At 43.2% G+C, this 16,627-nt stretch overlaps 2 protein-coding genes and 1 pseudogene across 2 annotated transcripts in view; all 3 read left to right on the plus strand.

The window, feature by feature from the left end:
• ZFP90 (ZFP90 zinc finger protein) overlaps positions 1 to 8,577 on the plus strand; it is a 70,155-nt gene extending 61,578 nt beyond the window's left edge. Inside the window, exon 5 of the mRNA XM_028477514.1 lies at positions 8,217 to 8,577. Coding sequence (XP_028333315.1) covers positions 8,217 to 8,260 — 44 coding nt within the window. The 3' untranslated portion in view covers positions 8,261 to 8,577. The remainder of the gene's footprint in view (positions 1 to 8,216) is intronic.
• Positions 1 to 16,627, plus strand: part of CDH3 (cadherin 3) — a 104,502-nt gene that overhangs the window by 17,322 nt on the left and 70,553 nt on the right. The window lies entirely within an intron of this gene.
• On the plus strand, positions 8,290 to 9,294 carry LOC102989926 (NADH dehydrogenase [ubiquinone] 1 alpha subcomplex subunit 12-like; annotated as a pseudogene).

A 16,627-nucleotide genomic window follows, 5' to 3' on the forward strand; every position in this document is an offset into this window, starting at 1 on the left:
TTTTCATTTTCATTTAGTTCAAAATGTTTTAAAATTTATCTTGAATTTTGACCTGTGTGTTATTGAGAAGTGTGTTGTTTTATCTCCAAGTACTTGGGGATTTTCCAGCTGTCTCTCTATTATTGATTTCTTGTTAAATTCCGTGGAGTCTGAAAGCAGACGTTGTGTGATGTCTATCCTTTTAATTTTAGTAAGATGTGTTTTATGGCCCAGAATGTGGTTTGTCTTGGTGAATGTTTCACATGAGCTTGAGAAGAATATATATTCTTCTGTTGTTGGATGAAGTAGTCTATCGATATTTATCATATTGATGGTGATTGTTGGTGTTGCTGAGTTTAACTATGTCCTTACTGATTTTCTGCCTGCTGGACCTGTTTCTGATAGAGGAATGTTGAAGTCTCCAGATATAATAGTAGATTCATCTATTTCTCTTTACATTTCTATCAGTTTTTGCCTCACATATTTTGATGCTCTGTTGGTAGGATCTATGTGGTAAGGATTGTTATATCTTCTTGGAGAAATGACCCCTTTATCATTATGCAATGCCCCTCTTTATCTCTCATAACTTTCCTTGCTCTGAAGTCCAAAATCAATATAGCTACCCCTGCTTTCTTTTGATTAGTGTTAGTATGGTATATCTTTCTCCATCCATTTACTTTTTTAAAAATTAATTAATTTTTATTTTTGGCTGCGTTGTGTCTTTGTTGCTGCGCACGGGCTTTCTCTAGTTGCAGCGAGCTGGGGCTACTCTTCATTGAGGTGCTTGGGCTTCTCATTGCGGTGGCTTCTGGTTGCAGAGCACGGGCTCTAGGTGCACAGGCTTCAGTAGTTGTGGCATGTGGGCTCAGTAGTTGCGGCTCGTGAGCTCTAGAGCGCAGGCTCAGTAGTTGTGGCGCACGGGCTTAGTTGCCCCACGGCATGTGGTATCTTCCCAGACCAGGGATCGAAACCATGTCCCCTGCATTGGCAGACGGATTCCTAACCACTGTGCCACCAGGGAAGTCCCTCAAACTATGTTTTTGCCTTTTAGTTTGAGACTTTATATATAAATATATATATATATATATATATATATATATATATATATATATATATAAAAAGAGACGACAGTGAGAGGGAGAGGAAAATAAGAAAAGAGGAAAGGACTCTCCAAATTTGGGGTGGGGGGGAGGGGTGTTGAGGGTTATTTTTATAAAGTATTATGATTAAAAAATAAATATACGACTCCAGCCAGTTCCAGCTTTCCACGTGGGAGAAGGGAAATGCCCAACTCCAGTCCACCCTAGCCGTCATGTCCCCAACTAAGGGGGGAACAACTGAGAAGCACTTGAAGTTCACAGTCCAGATGTACTGGCTCATGAAAAGACTAAGACCTAATCATGGGACCTACAGACAGAATGCTTCTCCAAACCCCACACCCTACCACCTCATAGCCTATTTACAGTAGTTCCTTCTACCCAATACATCATGTCCATATACATATATATATATACACATATATATATATACATATATATATGTATATATATATATATTTTTATTTATAGTTATTTTGTTTTTTTTTTTTCGGTACACGGGCCTCTCGAGAGGAAAATAAGAAAAGAGGAAAGGACTCTCCAAATTTGGGGTGGGGGGGAGGGGTGTTGAGGGTTATTTTTATAAAGTATTATGATTAAAAAATAAATATACGACTCCAGCCAGTTCCAGCTTTCCACGTGGGAGAAGGGAAATGCCCAACTCCAGTCCACCCTAGCCGTCATGTCCCCAACTAAGGGGGGAACAACTGAGAAGCACTTGAAGTTCACAGTCCAGATGTACTGGCTCATGAAAAGACTAAGACCTAATCATGGGACCTACAGACAGAATGCTTCTCCAAACCCCACACCCTACCACCTCATAGCCTATTTACAGTAGTTCCTTCTACCCAATACATCATGTCCATATACATATATATATATACACATATATATATATACATATATATATGTGTATATATATATATATGTATATATATATACATATATATATGTGTATATATATATATATATATATATGTATATATATATATAAAGTCTCAAACTAAAAGGCAAAAACATAGTTTGAGGGACTGAGCTGATGCTCAGGGGCTTTGGCAGGGTTGTGGTTGGACTGACCTCAATTTCTCTCTCCTGAAGTTTCTGTGAAATGAGAGGAAAAGGCCTCAGCAAATCCCCCAGCACTGGTTTGTGAGAGGAGAGTGTATTAATCAGGCTTTCTCAGGCATCAAGGCAGAATCCTGCATGCCCAGATGAGTGTGTGGGAGCAGTGAGGGTTTATTGCCGGGATGGATGGGGAGGTGTGGAAGAGCCAGAAACTGCTCCCCAGGCTAGGGTATCCCGCAGGCAGCATGGAGCACTGAGCTCCACCGCAGCGTCACCGGGGACATCTGAGCGCAGCTGCCCTTCCTTCTTCTCTGGTGTTTGTGCTTCCTCAGGGAGCCAGTGAGGCGGCTTCTCTTCTCCTCAGTCACATCAGTTCTGAGAGGATCTCAACCCACTGCCTGAGCTGCTGTGTTGTCTCATGACCCCACCATGACCACTCAGGCCATGACTGACTTGAACCGGGAATGGACAACATATCCAGGGGGATGCCAGCTGGGTCAAGCCAATCACACTCCCTGTCCTGGAAATTTAGGACCTGGAGATAAAATCAATTAGATGACAACGTAACATGCATGAAAGGAAAGGCTGTGGAGTGTCGGAGCTTCGGAGGCCATGACGGGTGAGGTGAGGGAGAGGGAAGGGGTGGCCAGAGGAGAGGCAGACATGAGAGAGCCTGGTAGCCCTGGGGGTACAACTTTGGTTCTTGACTTTCTGGTTCTGGTTCCTTATAGCCAGCCTTGTCATCTTCTCTCATTGGACTCCCCGGAGTAAACCTCTCTTTATTTGAGCTGACTTTGACTCTGATTTCATCAGACTGTACCATCCTCTTCCCCTCCTTTTGGCAGACATCTACAGACACTGGGTCACTCCTCTTTCCGTGAAGGTTTTTAACTTCTGGATCACTGTCCTTCTGTACAGCACCAAGAATCATAATTTTTTAATCATTCCAGTATTAACAGTGAAGGTGACCCTTGAAAACATCATGCTAAGTGAACAAAGCCAGTCACAGAGTACCGCATATTATAAAATTCCAGTGATATAAAATGTCCAGAGACAAATCCATAGATACTGTAAGTAGAGTAGTGGCTGCCTGGGGCTGGGGAATGTGGGGAGATAGGAATTGATGGTAAAGGGATATGGGTTTCTTTGGGGAGTAATAAAAATGTTTGAAAATTGATTTTAGTGACGGATTGGCACAACTCTGTAAATATGCTAAAAACCATTGAATTGTACACTTTCAATGGATGAATTATATGATATGTGAAGTATATCTCAGTAAAGCTGTTTTTAAAAACTGCTCAGTTCCCTGATCTTTTTTCCCCCAATAAACTTTTCCTCTACCTCACCTCAGCCACTCACTCCCATGGCCATAGCCTTGACCTTATCATTCCAATAGTTTCAGCCCCTCCATAATCTCAGTTTCAAGCATCCTGCTTACTGATTGCCACCTTCGACTCCAGCCCGCTCTTCTACTATTCCAACTCCAGCAATTCTTTGACCCTTTTGGAACCTGCCATCCATTTATCCCACCACCTTTCCATTGTCTCTTACCCTTATCATTTCCTCACTTCCCTCTTTGTGTGGCTTAAATTCCATGGTCCAGCATTACTGTCATTCTTTTATGTGCATCCTCAACTTCTTTGCCCCTCTTCTGTATTCACTTGGAAAAAAAATTGTTAAATCCAACTCTTTGACCCTGCACCTGCACCCACGCAGCTGAATAGGGCTGAGGAAAACTCAAAAACTTGTCTTGTTTCAAATGCCTGACCATTAACTTCAGATGGACCCCCCCGGGGTCACTTGGCAATCTTCCTGTATTTCTTAGACCATTCACCCTCCCACTCTCCTAGAAGGTTATTTCACACCTTTTTCCTTTCTCGTCTTCTTTTTTTTTTTTTTTAATAAATTTATTTATTTTGTTTGTTTTGGCTGCATTGGGTCTATTGTTGCTGCATGCGGGCTTTCTCTAGTTGCGGCGAGCGGGGGCTACTCTTCGTTGCGGTGCGTGGGCTTCTCATTGTGGTGGCTTCTCTTGCTGTGGAGCACGGGCTCTACACGCACGGGCTTCAGTAGTTGTGGCACGCGGGCTCAGTAGTTGTGGCTCGTGGGCTCTAGAGCACAGGCTCAGCAGTTGTGGCGCGTGGGCTTAGTTGCTCCGTGGCATGTGGGATCTTACCGGACCAGGGCTCGAACCCGTGTCTCCTGCATTGGCAGGCGGATTCTTAACCACTGCGCCACCAGGGAAGCCCCTTCCTTTCCCTTCTAATTTACAACACTTCCTCTGCCCCCTGTGTTCACTTTCAGCTGATGACTTCATTAGAAGAGAACTTCCACAAGCTCCCACACCCTCATGCACCAACTTTCCAGCATCTATGCCCCTGTGCCCTGCCTTCATTCCTGTAACAATGACTGTTCTGTCTGTGCTCCTTTTTGAAGGCCAACCCCTTACTTAACGCTAGATCCCAGCCCTTCTTTCCCACTCAGGCCGTTGTGTTCATAATCCTTCCCCTAACTTGCTCCTGCATCAGCAGTCTGCTCCACCCACTGAATTTTCCCAGAAACCTTCAGTCTTGCTGTAATGTGTCAGTGTTAAAAAAAATTAAAACCTGTCTTGGGGCTGGATAGATAGATAGATGGACATATATGTGATAAAGCAAGTATAGGAAAATGTTAGCAGAAGAATCCAGGTGGTGGGTCTATGCGTTCAATGTATAAAATTCTTTCAACTTTTTGGTGTGCTTGAAATTTTTCATTAATAAAATGTTGGGAAAAAATTCCTGTCTTGACCCTACGTCTCCCTCTTGCTTTTATCTCATTTCTCTGCTCCCTTTCCCAGCAGAACTCCTGAAAAGCTTGTCTGAACATGTGTCTCCATGTGTCCCATCTTTTCTTTTACCAACTGCAATCAAGCTTTTGCCCCAGCAGTTCACCAGAATGTCTCTTATAAAGCTCACCAGTGATTTCCATTGTAGGAAATGGAGTGGTCGTTTATCAGTCCTAATCTTGCTCAGTCTATCAGCTGCAGAATTTGACTCCATTAAGTTACTCCTTGCTCCTTACAAAACTTTCTTTCCTTAATTCCAGAATGGCACTGTTTCCTCCATTTTCTCTTATCTCCTTAGTCGACTTTGTTGGTCTCTCATCTGTCCAGCCTCTTATGGTTGAAATGCATCAGGACTTAGTTCTTAAAACATTTTCTCTATCTACACTCCCCCTCTTGTTTATCTCCTGAAGTTTCATGGATCCAATTAGTGTAGGATTATTCCCAAATTTATACTGTCCCTAGCCTGAACCCATCTCCTCTATTCCAGACTCATTTATCCAACTGCCTACTCGATATCTCCACCCAGATGTCTAAGAGGTATCTCAGACTTAATGTGCCCACAAACTAATTCCTCATTGTAGTAGTTGTTATAATAATAGTCCCAGTGAATCACACCTCCCTTGTGTCTGTGCCTGTTTGCAGTGTGAGCATTAATTTCTTCGCACACACTCCCCACCCCTGAACCTGGGCTGGCCTTGTATCTTGGCTTTGATCAGTAGAAAGTGATGGAGTATGAATCCCAGAACCTGAGCCATAAGAGGCTTTGCAGCTTTTACTCTCCCATTCTGGAACACTGAGGCCACCATGGCAAAGAAGTCCAGGCTAGCCTCACTGAAAATGAGAGCCCATGTGGAGAGCCGAGTGAGGCACCCCAGCCAGCAGCTGGTCCTGGCTCCAGCCATGTAGAGGAGGCCGTCTTGGATCTTCCAGCCCCAAACGGGCTATCAGATAACTCCACCACTTGACTGATCCCAGGCAAGATCAGCAGAAGAGCTGCCAGATTGCCAACCCATGTAGGCAAGAGAAATCATAAATTGTTGTTAAACTACTAAGTTTCCGCTTTTTTTTTTTTTTTGCTTCAATAGATAACTGAAACACCGCTCTTGCCACTCTACCTTCCCCTTCACAGCCTTCATCTCTGTAAATGTCACCTCCATTCTTCCAGTTGCTCATGCTAAAAAACTTCGAGTTCCTTGACTCCTCCCTTTTTCTCATCTAATCCTTTAGCAAATTATATATCATTACCTTCAAAACGTGTCCAGACGCCTATACTTACCACCTCCATTGCTACCACACTGCGCCAAACTGCATCATCTCTTGCCTGGGTTACTGCAGGGACCTCCACCTTGGTCTCTCTGCTTCCATCCTGGCTCCATTCCACTGTGTTCTCCAGCCAGCAGTGAGCGATCCTTTCAGAGTTTAAGTCAAATCCCATCACTTCTCTGCTCAGAGGACTCCAGGGACTTCACATTTCACTCAGAGTAAAAGTTAAAATCTTTACTGTGGCCTCAAGACCCCACATGATTCGGCCCTCTTCTCTCTCCCCCTTGTTCACCCTGTTTCAGCCACTGTAGCCTCTTTTCTGTCCCTTAAATAAACTAATTGGCTTCCTATCTCAAGCCCTTTGCACTTACTCTCCCCTCTGTGTAAATGGTCTTCCCCAGAGACTCACATAACTCACATCACATGTCTGCTCAGATGTCACTTTATTGAAGAAGCCTTCCCTGGTCATCTAGAGCCCACTACTCCACCCCCATCCAAACCCCAAGCTCCATCAATTTCTAGCTCTCTTACCCTGTTTTGGACTCCTCCACAGCAGTCAACACCACCTGACAAATTACATTTTTCTTGGTTTGTTTTTTATCTGTTTTCTCCCATTAAAATATAAACTCCGTGAGGACAGGGACTTCATCTGGTTATTCACTCCAGGATCTCCAGTGCCTATTACCTATCAAATAGAACGTATTCGATATAGTTTTGCTGAATGAATGAAAGCAGAAGTGTATTGTATTAGTTTTCTGTTGCTTCTGTAACAAATTACTACAAACTTGGTGACTTAGAACAAATTCATTATCTTATAGTTCAGGAGATCAGAAGTCCAAAAAAAAACATGTCTCGCCTGGCTAAAATCAAGGTGTTGTCAGGGCTGCATTCTTGCCAGCGAAGCTGTCAGGGAGAACTCATCTCCTTACTTTGTCCAGCTTCTAGAGGCTGCCCACATTCTTTGCATGATGACTCCCTTCCATCCTCAAAGCCAGCAATGATTGACTGAGTCTTCCTAACAGGGCATCCTTCTGATGGCTTCCATCATCACATCTCCTTCTCCATCTCAGGCCCTCCCTCTTTCATGAATAAAGACGCTTGTGATTACATTGGGCTGACCCAGATAATCTAGGATAATGTTACCTTCTTAATATCCTTAGTTTAATCACATCTGCAAAGTCCCTTTTGCCTTGAAAAGTAACATAGTCACAGGTTCCAGGGATTAGGATGTAAACATCTTTGGAGGGGTGATTATCTTGCCTACCACAGGTATTTACCAAGAAACTAATGAAGCTTAAATTCAAGCCCACTAACACAAGCCCCTCCTAAGACCCAGGAAAGGGCCCTAGTGATCTGTTCACATGGTCATATGTTTTTTTGAAAATTTACAAAAGTAAGATATTTTAACTGTAATTGGTTAAGTGTTCTGTTTCTTTCCACTCTGACTTCGCCTCTGTTGTACTGTTGCTCCTGTTGGGTGACATTGGCATAGACATGGGGATCTGGGGGATATAGTCACTAAGGGGCAGTTGAGTTAGGTTTAGTGAGATATGTTTATGTGGTTTGTAGTAACTTCCATGTACAGTTAAGTTAGTGTTAGCCTTCCTGGTACAGTAGTGGTTTCCAGAAATACTACAGCTGCCCAATGTTGTAATGTAAGGTTGCAAGGCCAGAGGTCCTATTGCGATATGAGCAACTCCTATGGCATCTGGCACTGGAAGTATGTGGTGGTAGAGAAAACAAGATTTCAAATGTAGAGAAGCAGAAGCTAGTCTGTGGGAAATTCTTCCATTCGTCAGACGTATAAAATGGTAAGCAGACAAATTTAGTTCTCATCACTGTGTAGCCAAAACAGAAGTGCTTTCCTGTCAAGAATATGCTCAGTAACGCAATATGTAGTAGATCATTTGGAAAGATGTTCACAGTAATTCTTCGCGTCACTGCACAAATGCCTGTTGCAGTGTGACATTGTTGCTCTTTCCCTCAAGATGTGGAGTCTGTCCCCATCTCTTGGCTGGGGCTGGCCTTGTGACTTGCTCTGACTAATAGAATGTGGCAGAAATGATGTGGGAGTTTCAAGACTAGACCTCAAGAGGCCTTGCAGCTTCTGCTCTCAGCCTTTACTGTATAAAGAAGCTCTCCCATTGCTGTATAAAGAAGCCCAAACCAGCTTTCCTGAGGATAAGAGACCTCACGGAGAGAGGAATCCAACCAAGAGCCAACACCAACCACCAGACAAAAGAGTGAGGCCATCTCAGTCCATCCAGCCTCAGTCCAGCCACAAGATGACTATCACTGCATGACTGATCCCTAGCAGAAGAACCATCCACCTGATCTGGTCTATATTGTTGACCCACAGAAACATAAGTGAATAAAATATTTGTTGTTTTAAGAACTGGATTTTGGGGCAGTTTGTTACACAATAATAATTAACTGATACACAGCATATACATACAGATACACCATACATTTCTCTTTTTTATGAGGATCTGGTGAAATAAAATTTATCAGAGTTTCTGTGTTTAAATCTCTTGCTGTTTGACATAATAGACAGACATTGATGAAAATAGCCTAAAATTTATAACATGCATATGAGGACATCAATGTTCAACTGGTTAATGAGTATAATCAATTTAAAGATTAGTCACTAAGCATGGGCTGCAGCAGGTCAGTGGCCAGGGCAGCCTCCATGGCTATCTACAGATTTTCTTCAGGACAAATGATGTGAGGGTTGGTACATTAGTGGGGGAAGACAAAAATGGAAATAAATACTATGAAGACAGCAAGCAGTTTTTTGGCTATCACCAGTGGGTTATATATACTACTGAAATGAATGGCAAAAACACATTCTGGGATGTGGATGGAAGCATGGTGCCCCCTGAATGTTATCATTGACTTCACTGTATGACTGATGATCCTCCAACAACAAAACCACCTATTGCTCGTACATTCATTTGGACAAACCATAAATTCAACATGAGTGGCACTCCACAGCAATATATACCTCATTCCACCACTAGAAAGAAGATTCAAGAGTGGGTCCCACCTTCGATACCTTACAAGTAAAGACAATGAAAAACAATTTAAACATGTAAAATATGGGGCTTTTTGTGTAATTGCACCGTTACTGCTTACTATTAACTTGATTAAAATTGTTTGATTGAAAAAAAAGAAAATGATTAGTCACTGCACAAGAAAATGCAAAGTGCCCTGAAATTATTCAGCTTACATATGAAAGAAATCTGGTAGGCGTTTTCCCAAGTTTGACAATCTAAAATTTTACTCATTTTTAAAAAATTAATTAATTAATTAATTAATTAATTAATTTTTGGCTGTGTCGGGTCTTCGTTGCTGTGCGTGGGCCTTCTCTAGTTGCGGAGAGCAGGGGCTACTCTTTTGTTGCAGTGTGCAGGCTTCTCGTTGCGGTGGCTTGTCTTGTTGCGGAGCACAGGCTCTAGGCGCGTGGGCTTCAGTAGTTGTGGCACGTGGGCTCAGTAGTTGTGGCTCGTGGGCTCTAGAGCACAGGCTCAGTAGCTATGGCGGCGTGGGCTCAGTAGTTGTGGCTCGTGGGCTCTAGAGCACAGGCTCAGTAGCTATGGCGCATGGGTTTAGTTGCTCCGTGGCATGTGGGATCTTCCCGGACCAGGGCTTGAACCCCTGTCCCCTGCATTGGCAGGCGGATTCTTAACCACTGCGCCACCAGGGAAGCTCTAAAATTTTACTCATTTTTTAATTATAAAAATACATTTAAAAATTTTAATATATGTAAAAGAATAAAACTTCACTCATCAAAAATGAGAAGGAAACTCAACAGGGAATATTATAAAATCATTGTCATATGAAGAGATGACTGAAGAGTTCACAGCCAAAAAATGCACGAAAAAAGGTATCAGAGAAAGGTGTCGACACCATCAATTAATAAAAATAATATTTTCTGAATGTTTGTGATGTTTGTGGTATTTATCACTTTTTTTAAATTTGTGGTTTGTAGTGATTTATTTTCTTATTCTAAATAGATACTAATTTAGGTATCTAATTATTTTACTTGAAGTTTTGTGAGGGTTTTTTTTTCCTTAAGGGGACCTCCCCAGTTGTACCTTGTTCAGCCCCCTGAAACGCGGATCTGCCTGTGAATGAATGAATGAGCCCAAGTTCTAGTCCACAGAAATTTATGCAGAAAGAACCCCAGGGCCTCTTCCTCAGAAGGAGGCTCTGGATGTGATAGTCTTAGTCACTCTTGTGTAGCTGGCATGCCCACAGGAGAGGCTCACACAAATGTGAGGCTTTTCGAATGTCAATGTTAACCCAAAGTGCAGCTTGAAAGGAACTTTCAGACACTCGCTCCATGTCAGAGATTAGTTGGCCTTAGATTTTGGGGCAGGGAGCAAAGAACCAGAGTGTCCCCAAGACCTATTTGCATCAGGAGAGAGAAGTAGAGGAAAAGGAGCAACTTGGGATGGGCTGAGCCAACCATGCAGCTTGGTTAAATATCTATTGAGCATCTGCTACATGCCAGGCACTGTTCCATACTCTGGAACAAAACACTCAAAAATCTCTGCCCTCCTTGTGCTGATATGGCAGGGGTGGGGATGGCAGTGTAGGAGGAAGGAACGATAAACATTTTTTAAAATGTATATAGGGGACATGCCTGATGGCACAGTGGTTAAGACTCTGCGCTCCCAATGCAGGGGGCCCAGGTTCGATCCCTGGCCATGGAACTAGATCCCGCATGCTGCAACTAAGAGTTCGCATGCCACAACTAAGGAACCTATGTGCCGCAACTAAGGGGCCCGCCTGCCACAACTAAGACACAGTGCAATGAAATAAATAAATAAAATTTAAAAATAAAAATAAATAAAAAGGTATATATATTACATTAGAAAGTGGGAAGTGCAAAGGTAAAAAATAAAGCAGGGTGAGGGACTTGGAAAGTAGTGTGTGATGGGGGTGCAGCTTTCAATAGGGAATCAGGGAAACCCTCAGTGGAAGTTGAGCTGAGATTTGAAGGACATGAGGGAGGGAGCCCTGTGGCTATCTGAGCGAGAAATGTGATCTGTGACAGGCAGAGGGAGCGGCATGGCCAAAGGTCCTGTGGCAGGAGTATACTTGGCAAGCTTGAGGAACAGTTTCAAGGCCTGGCTGCTAAAAGGAATGAATGAGGTGGAAGTAGGAGAAGAAATCTGAGAGGTAATGGGGGTCAGAGCTCACGGAGCCTTGTAATCATTTGCAGGGACTGAGGAGGAGGGACACCATGGGAGGGTTTTTGTGTTTTTTTTAACATCTTTATTGGAGTATAATTGCTTTACAATGATGTGTTAGTTTCTGTTTTACAACAAAGTGAATCAGTTATACATATACATATGTTCCCACATAGGAGGGTTTTGAGCAGAGGAGCAGTGATGTCATCTGGCTGCCGTGGAGAGAACAGCTTGGGGACAAAGGCAGAAGCAGGAAGCCAGTGGAGACCATTGCCATAATCCAGGGTGACAGGGGTCAGATTCTAGATATATTTTGAAGGTAGAACCAACAGGATTTGCTGGATTGATATGTGAGAGAAAGAAAAGAGGGGAGAAGGATCACCTCAAAGTTTATGGCCTGAGCACCTGCACCGAATTGCCGTTACTGAGATGGGGAGGTTGCAGCAGGAGCGGAACGAAGCCTAACTCTGGAATCGCTAGGATGAGCTACAAGGGCCAGAGGGGGTTCTGCCTCAAAGGTAACTGGGCCTCTGGTGTGCCGGGGTCTGACTTAATCCACGGTGCAGTTAACAGCCCCTGAGCGCAGAACAGGTGATCCCTGCTTGGGAAACCACTTCCACCTCATTCACATACTTGTAGCTGGTAAGTGAACCCACTGCCAGCACATTTTTCAGCTGTTCATTAAAATGGGTTGTTCTTGGGCTTCCCTGGTGGCGCAGTGGTTGCGCGTCCGCCTGCCAATGCAGGGGAACCGGGTTCGCGCCCCGGTTTGGGAGGATCCCACGTGCCGCGGAGCGGCTGGGCCCGTGAGCCATGGCCGCTGAGCCTGCGCGTCCGGAGCCTGTGCTCCGCAACGGGAGAGGCCACAACAGTGTGAGGCCCGCGTACCACAAAAAAAAATAATAATAAATAAATAAATAAATAAATAAATAAATAAAATGGGTTGTTCTTGAGCATTTTCAGTTGTAAAAGGTTGAATTGGACATGGGCAAAGATTGCCTCAAAATAAGCAATGCCACATAAAAAATGAAGCATGAGAATTGAAAACGTATGTCCACCTGAAAACGTCTCTCTCTATATCCATTGCAGTGTTAGTCACAATAGCCAAAAAGTATCCATCAACTGACGAATGGGTAAACAAGATGTGGTGTATCCATACAGTGGAGTATTACTTGAAAATAAAAAGAAATGAAGTACTGGCATATGCTATAACATGGATATACCTTGAAAACATTATTCAAAGTGAAAGAAACCAGTTACTAAAGACCACATATTATATAATTCCATTTATATGAAATATCCAGGATAGGCAAATCTGTAGAGGCAGAGACAGATTGATGGTTGCCTGGTACTGGGGAGTTTGGGAGAAAATGAGGAATAACTACTGATGTGTTCAGAGCTTCTTTTTGGGGGTGATGAAAATGTTCTAAAATTGATTATGGTGATTATTCAAGTCTGAGACTATACAAAAAATATTGAATTGTGTACTTCATTCATTTATTTTTAAACCTTTTATTTTATTTTATTGGCTGTGCCTCATGGCTTGCGGGATCCTAGTTCCCGGGCCAGGGATCGAACCTCGACCCTGGCAGTGAAAGTGCAGAGTCCCAAACACTGGACCACCAGGGAATTTCCTGAATTGTGCACTTTAAATTGGGGAATTGTATGGTAGATGAATTACATCTCAAAGCTGTTATTTTTTAAAAGCTTTTTTGAAAATGCCCACACTAATTTCCCTAAGGGAGCTGTTACTGCAGACCACCTCATGTGAGCAAATGTCACGGCCTGACATTGAGACCAATCAGACCACAAATGACTCCAGCCAGTCACACTTGGCAGTGCTCGGTCACGCGCTGGTCACAGGGAACTGTCAGTACTTAATACCGATCATGGGAGTTTGGGCTGACAAAGCTAATTAATTACCCGTAGCATGTACAGCGGTGGTTAAGCACAGGCTCTGCAGTGGGACAAACTGATTTTGAACCTCCTCTCTGTCTTGTGACCATTGGCAAGTTAGCCTCTCTCAGCCTCAGCCTCCTCATCTGTAAATAAGAGATGATAATATCTTCCCCATAGGGAGGTTAAGGGGATTAAATGCAATACTTTTATAGAACAATTAGTACGGTGCCTAGAACTAAGTAAAGGATCAGTAAATGGTAGCTGGAATGATTGTTAATCATGTGTAAGAGCACTGAGCACAGGGCCTGGCATATAGAAAGTGCTCAAAACACAGAATGATTTTTTAAAATTACCTTTTTTATTTTATTTATTTATTTTGGCTGTGTTGGGTCTTTGTTGCTGTGCGCGGACTTTCTTTAGTTGTGGCGAGCGGGGGCTACTCTTCGTTGTGGTTCACGGGCTTCTCAGTGCGGTGGCTTCTCTTGTGGAGCACGGGCTCTAGGCGTGCGGGCTTCAGTAGTTGCAGCACGCGGGCTCAGTAGTTAACGGCATGTGGGCCCTAGGGTGCGCGGGCTTCAGTAGTTGTGGCTCGCAGGCTCTACAGCACAGGCTCAGTAGTTGTGGCACACGGGCTTAGTTGCTCCGCGGCATGTGGGATCTTCCCAGGCCAGGGCTCAAACCCGTGTGCATTGGCAGGTGGGTTCTTAACCACTGCACCACCAGGGAAGTCCCAGAATGATTAAAGTCATACTTGTCATAGGAAAAAATGTTTATGAGACAGAATAAACTTTACAGATAAGGATAGAAAATTTGAGTTCTGTTCTTAAGGACAAGAGTAGGTGACTTTGGGAGACTGCTACTTGCCCCCACCTGGCTTCTCTGTAGCAAATACTCACACAGCCTAAAGCACTGGTTTGCCCTTGAGCCTCTTTGCCACCCCCCCCACCCCGAGTCACTAATGAGCAAATCCAAGCTTCGGAAGCTCCTAGGAGAACATTCAGCTAAGAAACTGGAGTTTTTGATGAGGACCCCAGACAGGAAATGCCATTGCCGCTCCAAAGCATATTCTAAGACAGGGAACTAGAAGAGGAACTCAAAGCAGAAAAGAACTGCAGTTGATTATCCCAGGAATGCAGGGGCATTTCAACAGCAAAAAAATCTATTTATGTAATATACCACACTGTGTGATTAAAGGAGAAAAATGTGATCATCTCAATACCGGCATGAAAAAGTAGGTGATAAAACTCATACTTATTTAAGATTAAACAGTAGTAAACCAGAACTAAAGGGAAATTCCTGTTCTTGATATATCTCCCCATAGGAAACAAAACTTTTTTTAAAAATTTATTTATTATTTATTTTTGGCTGTGTTGGGTCTTTGTTGCTGTGCATGGGCTTTCTTTAGTTGCGGCGAGTCGGGGCTACTCTTCGTTGCGGTGCGTGGGTTTCTCATTGCGGTGGCTTCTCTTATTGCAGAGCACGGGCTCTAGGTGAGCAGGCTCAGTAGTTGTGACACACAGGCTTAGTTGCTCCGCGGCATGTGGGACCTTCCCGGACCAGGGCTCAAACCCTTGTCCCCTGCATTGGCAGGCAGATTCTTAACCTCTGTGCCACCAGGGAAGTCCTGAAACAAAACTTAATAGTGAAACAATAGAACTATTCCCAAACCAGGAACAAGGCAAGGATGCTATCATTCTTACTATTTGATATTATAACGGTAGCAACTGATTTTCAACAAAGGTCCCAAGACCACTCAATGGGGAAAGAATAGTCATTTCCACAAATGGTACTGGGACAACAGAATATCTAAAAGAATGAAGCTGAACTCTTAACTCACACCATCTACAGAAACGAAATCAAAATGGATTGAAAACCTAAATGTAAGAGCTAAAACTGTAAAACTCTTAGAAGAAAACATAGGTGTAAATCTTCATGACCTTGGATTAGGCAACAATTTCTTAGATATGACACCAAAGGCATGGGCAACCAAAGACAAGAATAGATAAATTGGACTTCATCAAAATAAAAACTTTTGTGCTGTAAAGGACACTATTGTGAAAACGAAAAGACATCCCACGGAATGGGAGAAAATATTTGAACATCATATATCTGATTAGGGTCTAGTATATATAAAGAATTCTTACAACTCAACAATAAAAAGACAAATACCCATTTTAAAAATGGACAAAGGGGCTTCCCTGGTGGCACAGTGGTTAAGAATCCACCTGCCAATGCAGGGTACACGGGTTCGAGCCCTGGTCCGGGAAGATCCCACATGCCGCGGAGCAGCTAAGCCCATGCACCACAACTACTGAGCCTGAGCTCTAGAGCCCACGAGCCACAACTACTGACCCCACGTGCCACAACTACTGAAGCCCGTGTGCCTAGAGCCCGTGCTCTGCAACAAGAGAAGCCATGACCATGAGAGGTCCGCGCACCACAATGAAGAGTAGCCCCTACTCACCACAACTGGAGAAAGCCCGCACACAGCAACGAAGACCCAACACAGCTAAAAAACAAAAAACAAATAAATAAATTTATATAAATAAATAAATAAACCAATGAGCAAGTATTACTAAAAAAAAAAAAAAAATGGACAAAGGATTCAAACAGACTTTTCTCCGAAGAAGACATGCAAATGGACAACAAGCCCATGAAAAGGTGCTCAGCATCACTAGACATTAGGGAAATGCAGATCAAAATCACGAGATACTACTTCATACCCACTAGGATGGCTATTTTTTTAAATGGCTAATTTTTTTAAAATGGAAAATAACAAGTGTTGGCAAAGATATAGAGAAATTGGAAACTTCACTCATTGCTGGCAGAAATGTAAAATAGTCCAACCATTGTGGAAAACATTTTGGCAGTTCATCAAAAAATTAAACATAGAATTACCATGTGACCCAGCAGTTCCATTCTGAGGTATATATCTAAGAGAACTGAAAATGTGTTTGTACAAAAACTCATGCATGAATGTTTATAGCAGCATTATTCATAGTAGCCCAAAAGCAGAAACAACACAGATGTCCATCAACTGATGAATGGCTAAACAAAATGGTATATTATTCAGCCAAAAAAAAGGAATGACGTCCTGATACATGCTACAGTGTGAATGACCTTTGAAAACATTATGCTAAGTTTAAGAAGCCAGAGACTACTACTGAAGCCCGCACACCTAGAGCCTGTGCTCCGCAACAAGGGAAGCCACCGCAATGAGAAGCCCATGCACTGCAATGAAGAGTAGCCCCTGCTCGCCGCAACTAGAGCAAGCCTGTGCACAGCAACTTAGATCCAACTCA

Source organism: Physeter macrocephalus, chromosome 17 (assembly GCF_002837175.3).
Source record: "Physeter macrocephalus isolate SW-GA chromosome 17, ASM283717v5, whole genome shotgun sequence".
In the NCBI taxonomy this organism is placed as follows: Eukaryota; Metazoa; Chordata; class Mammalia; order Artiodactyla; family Physeteridae; genus Physeter; species Physeter macrocephalus.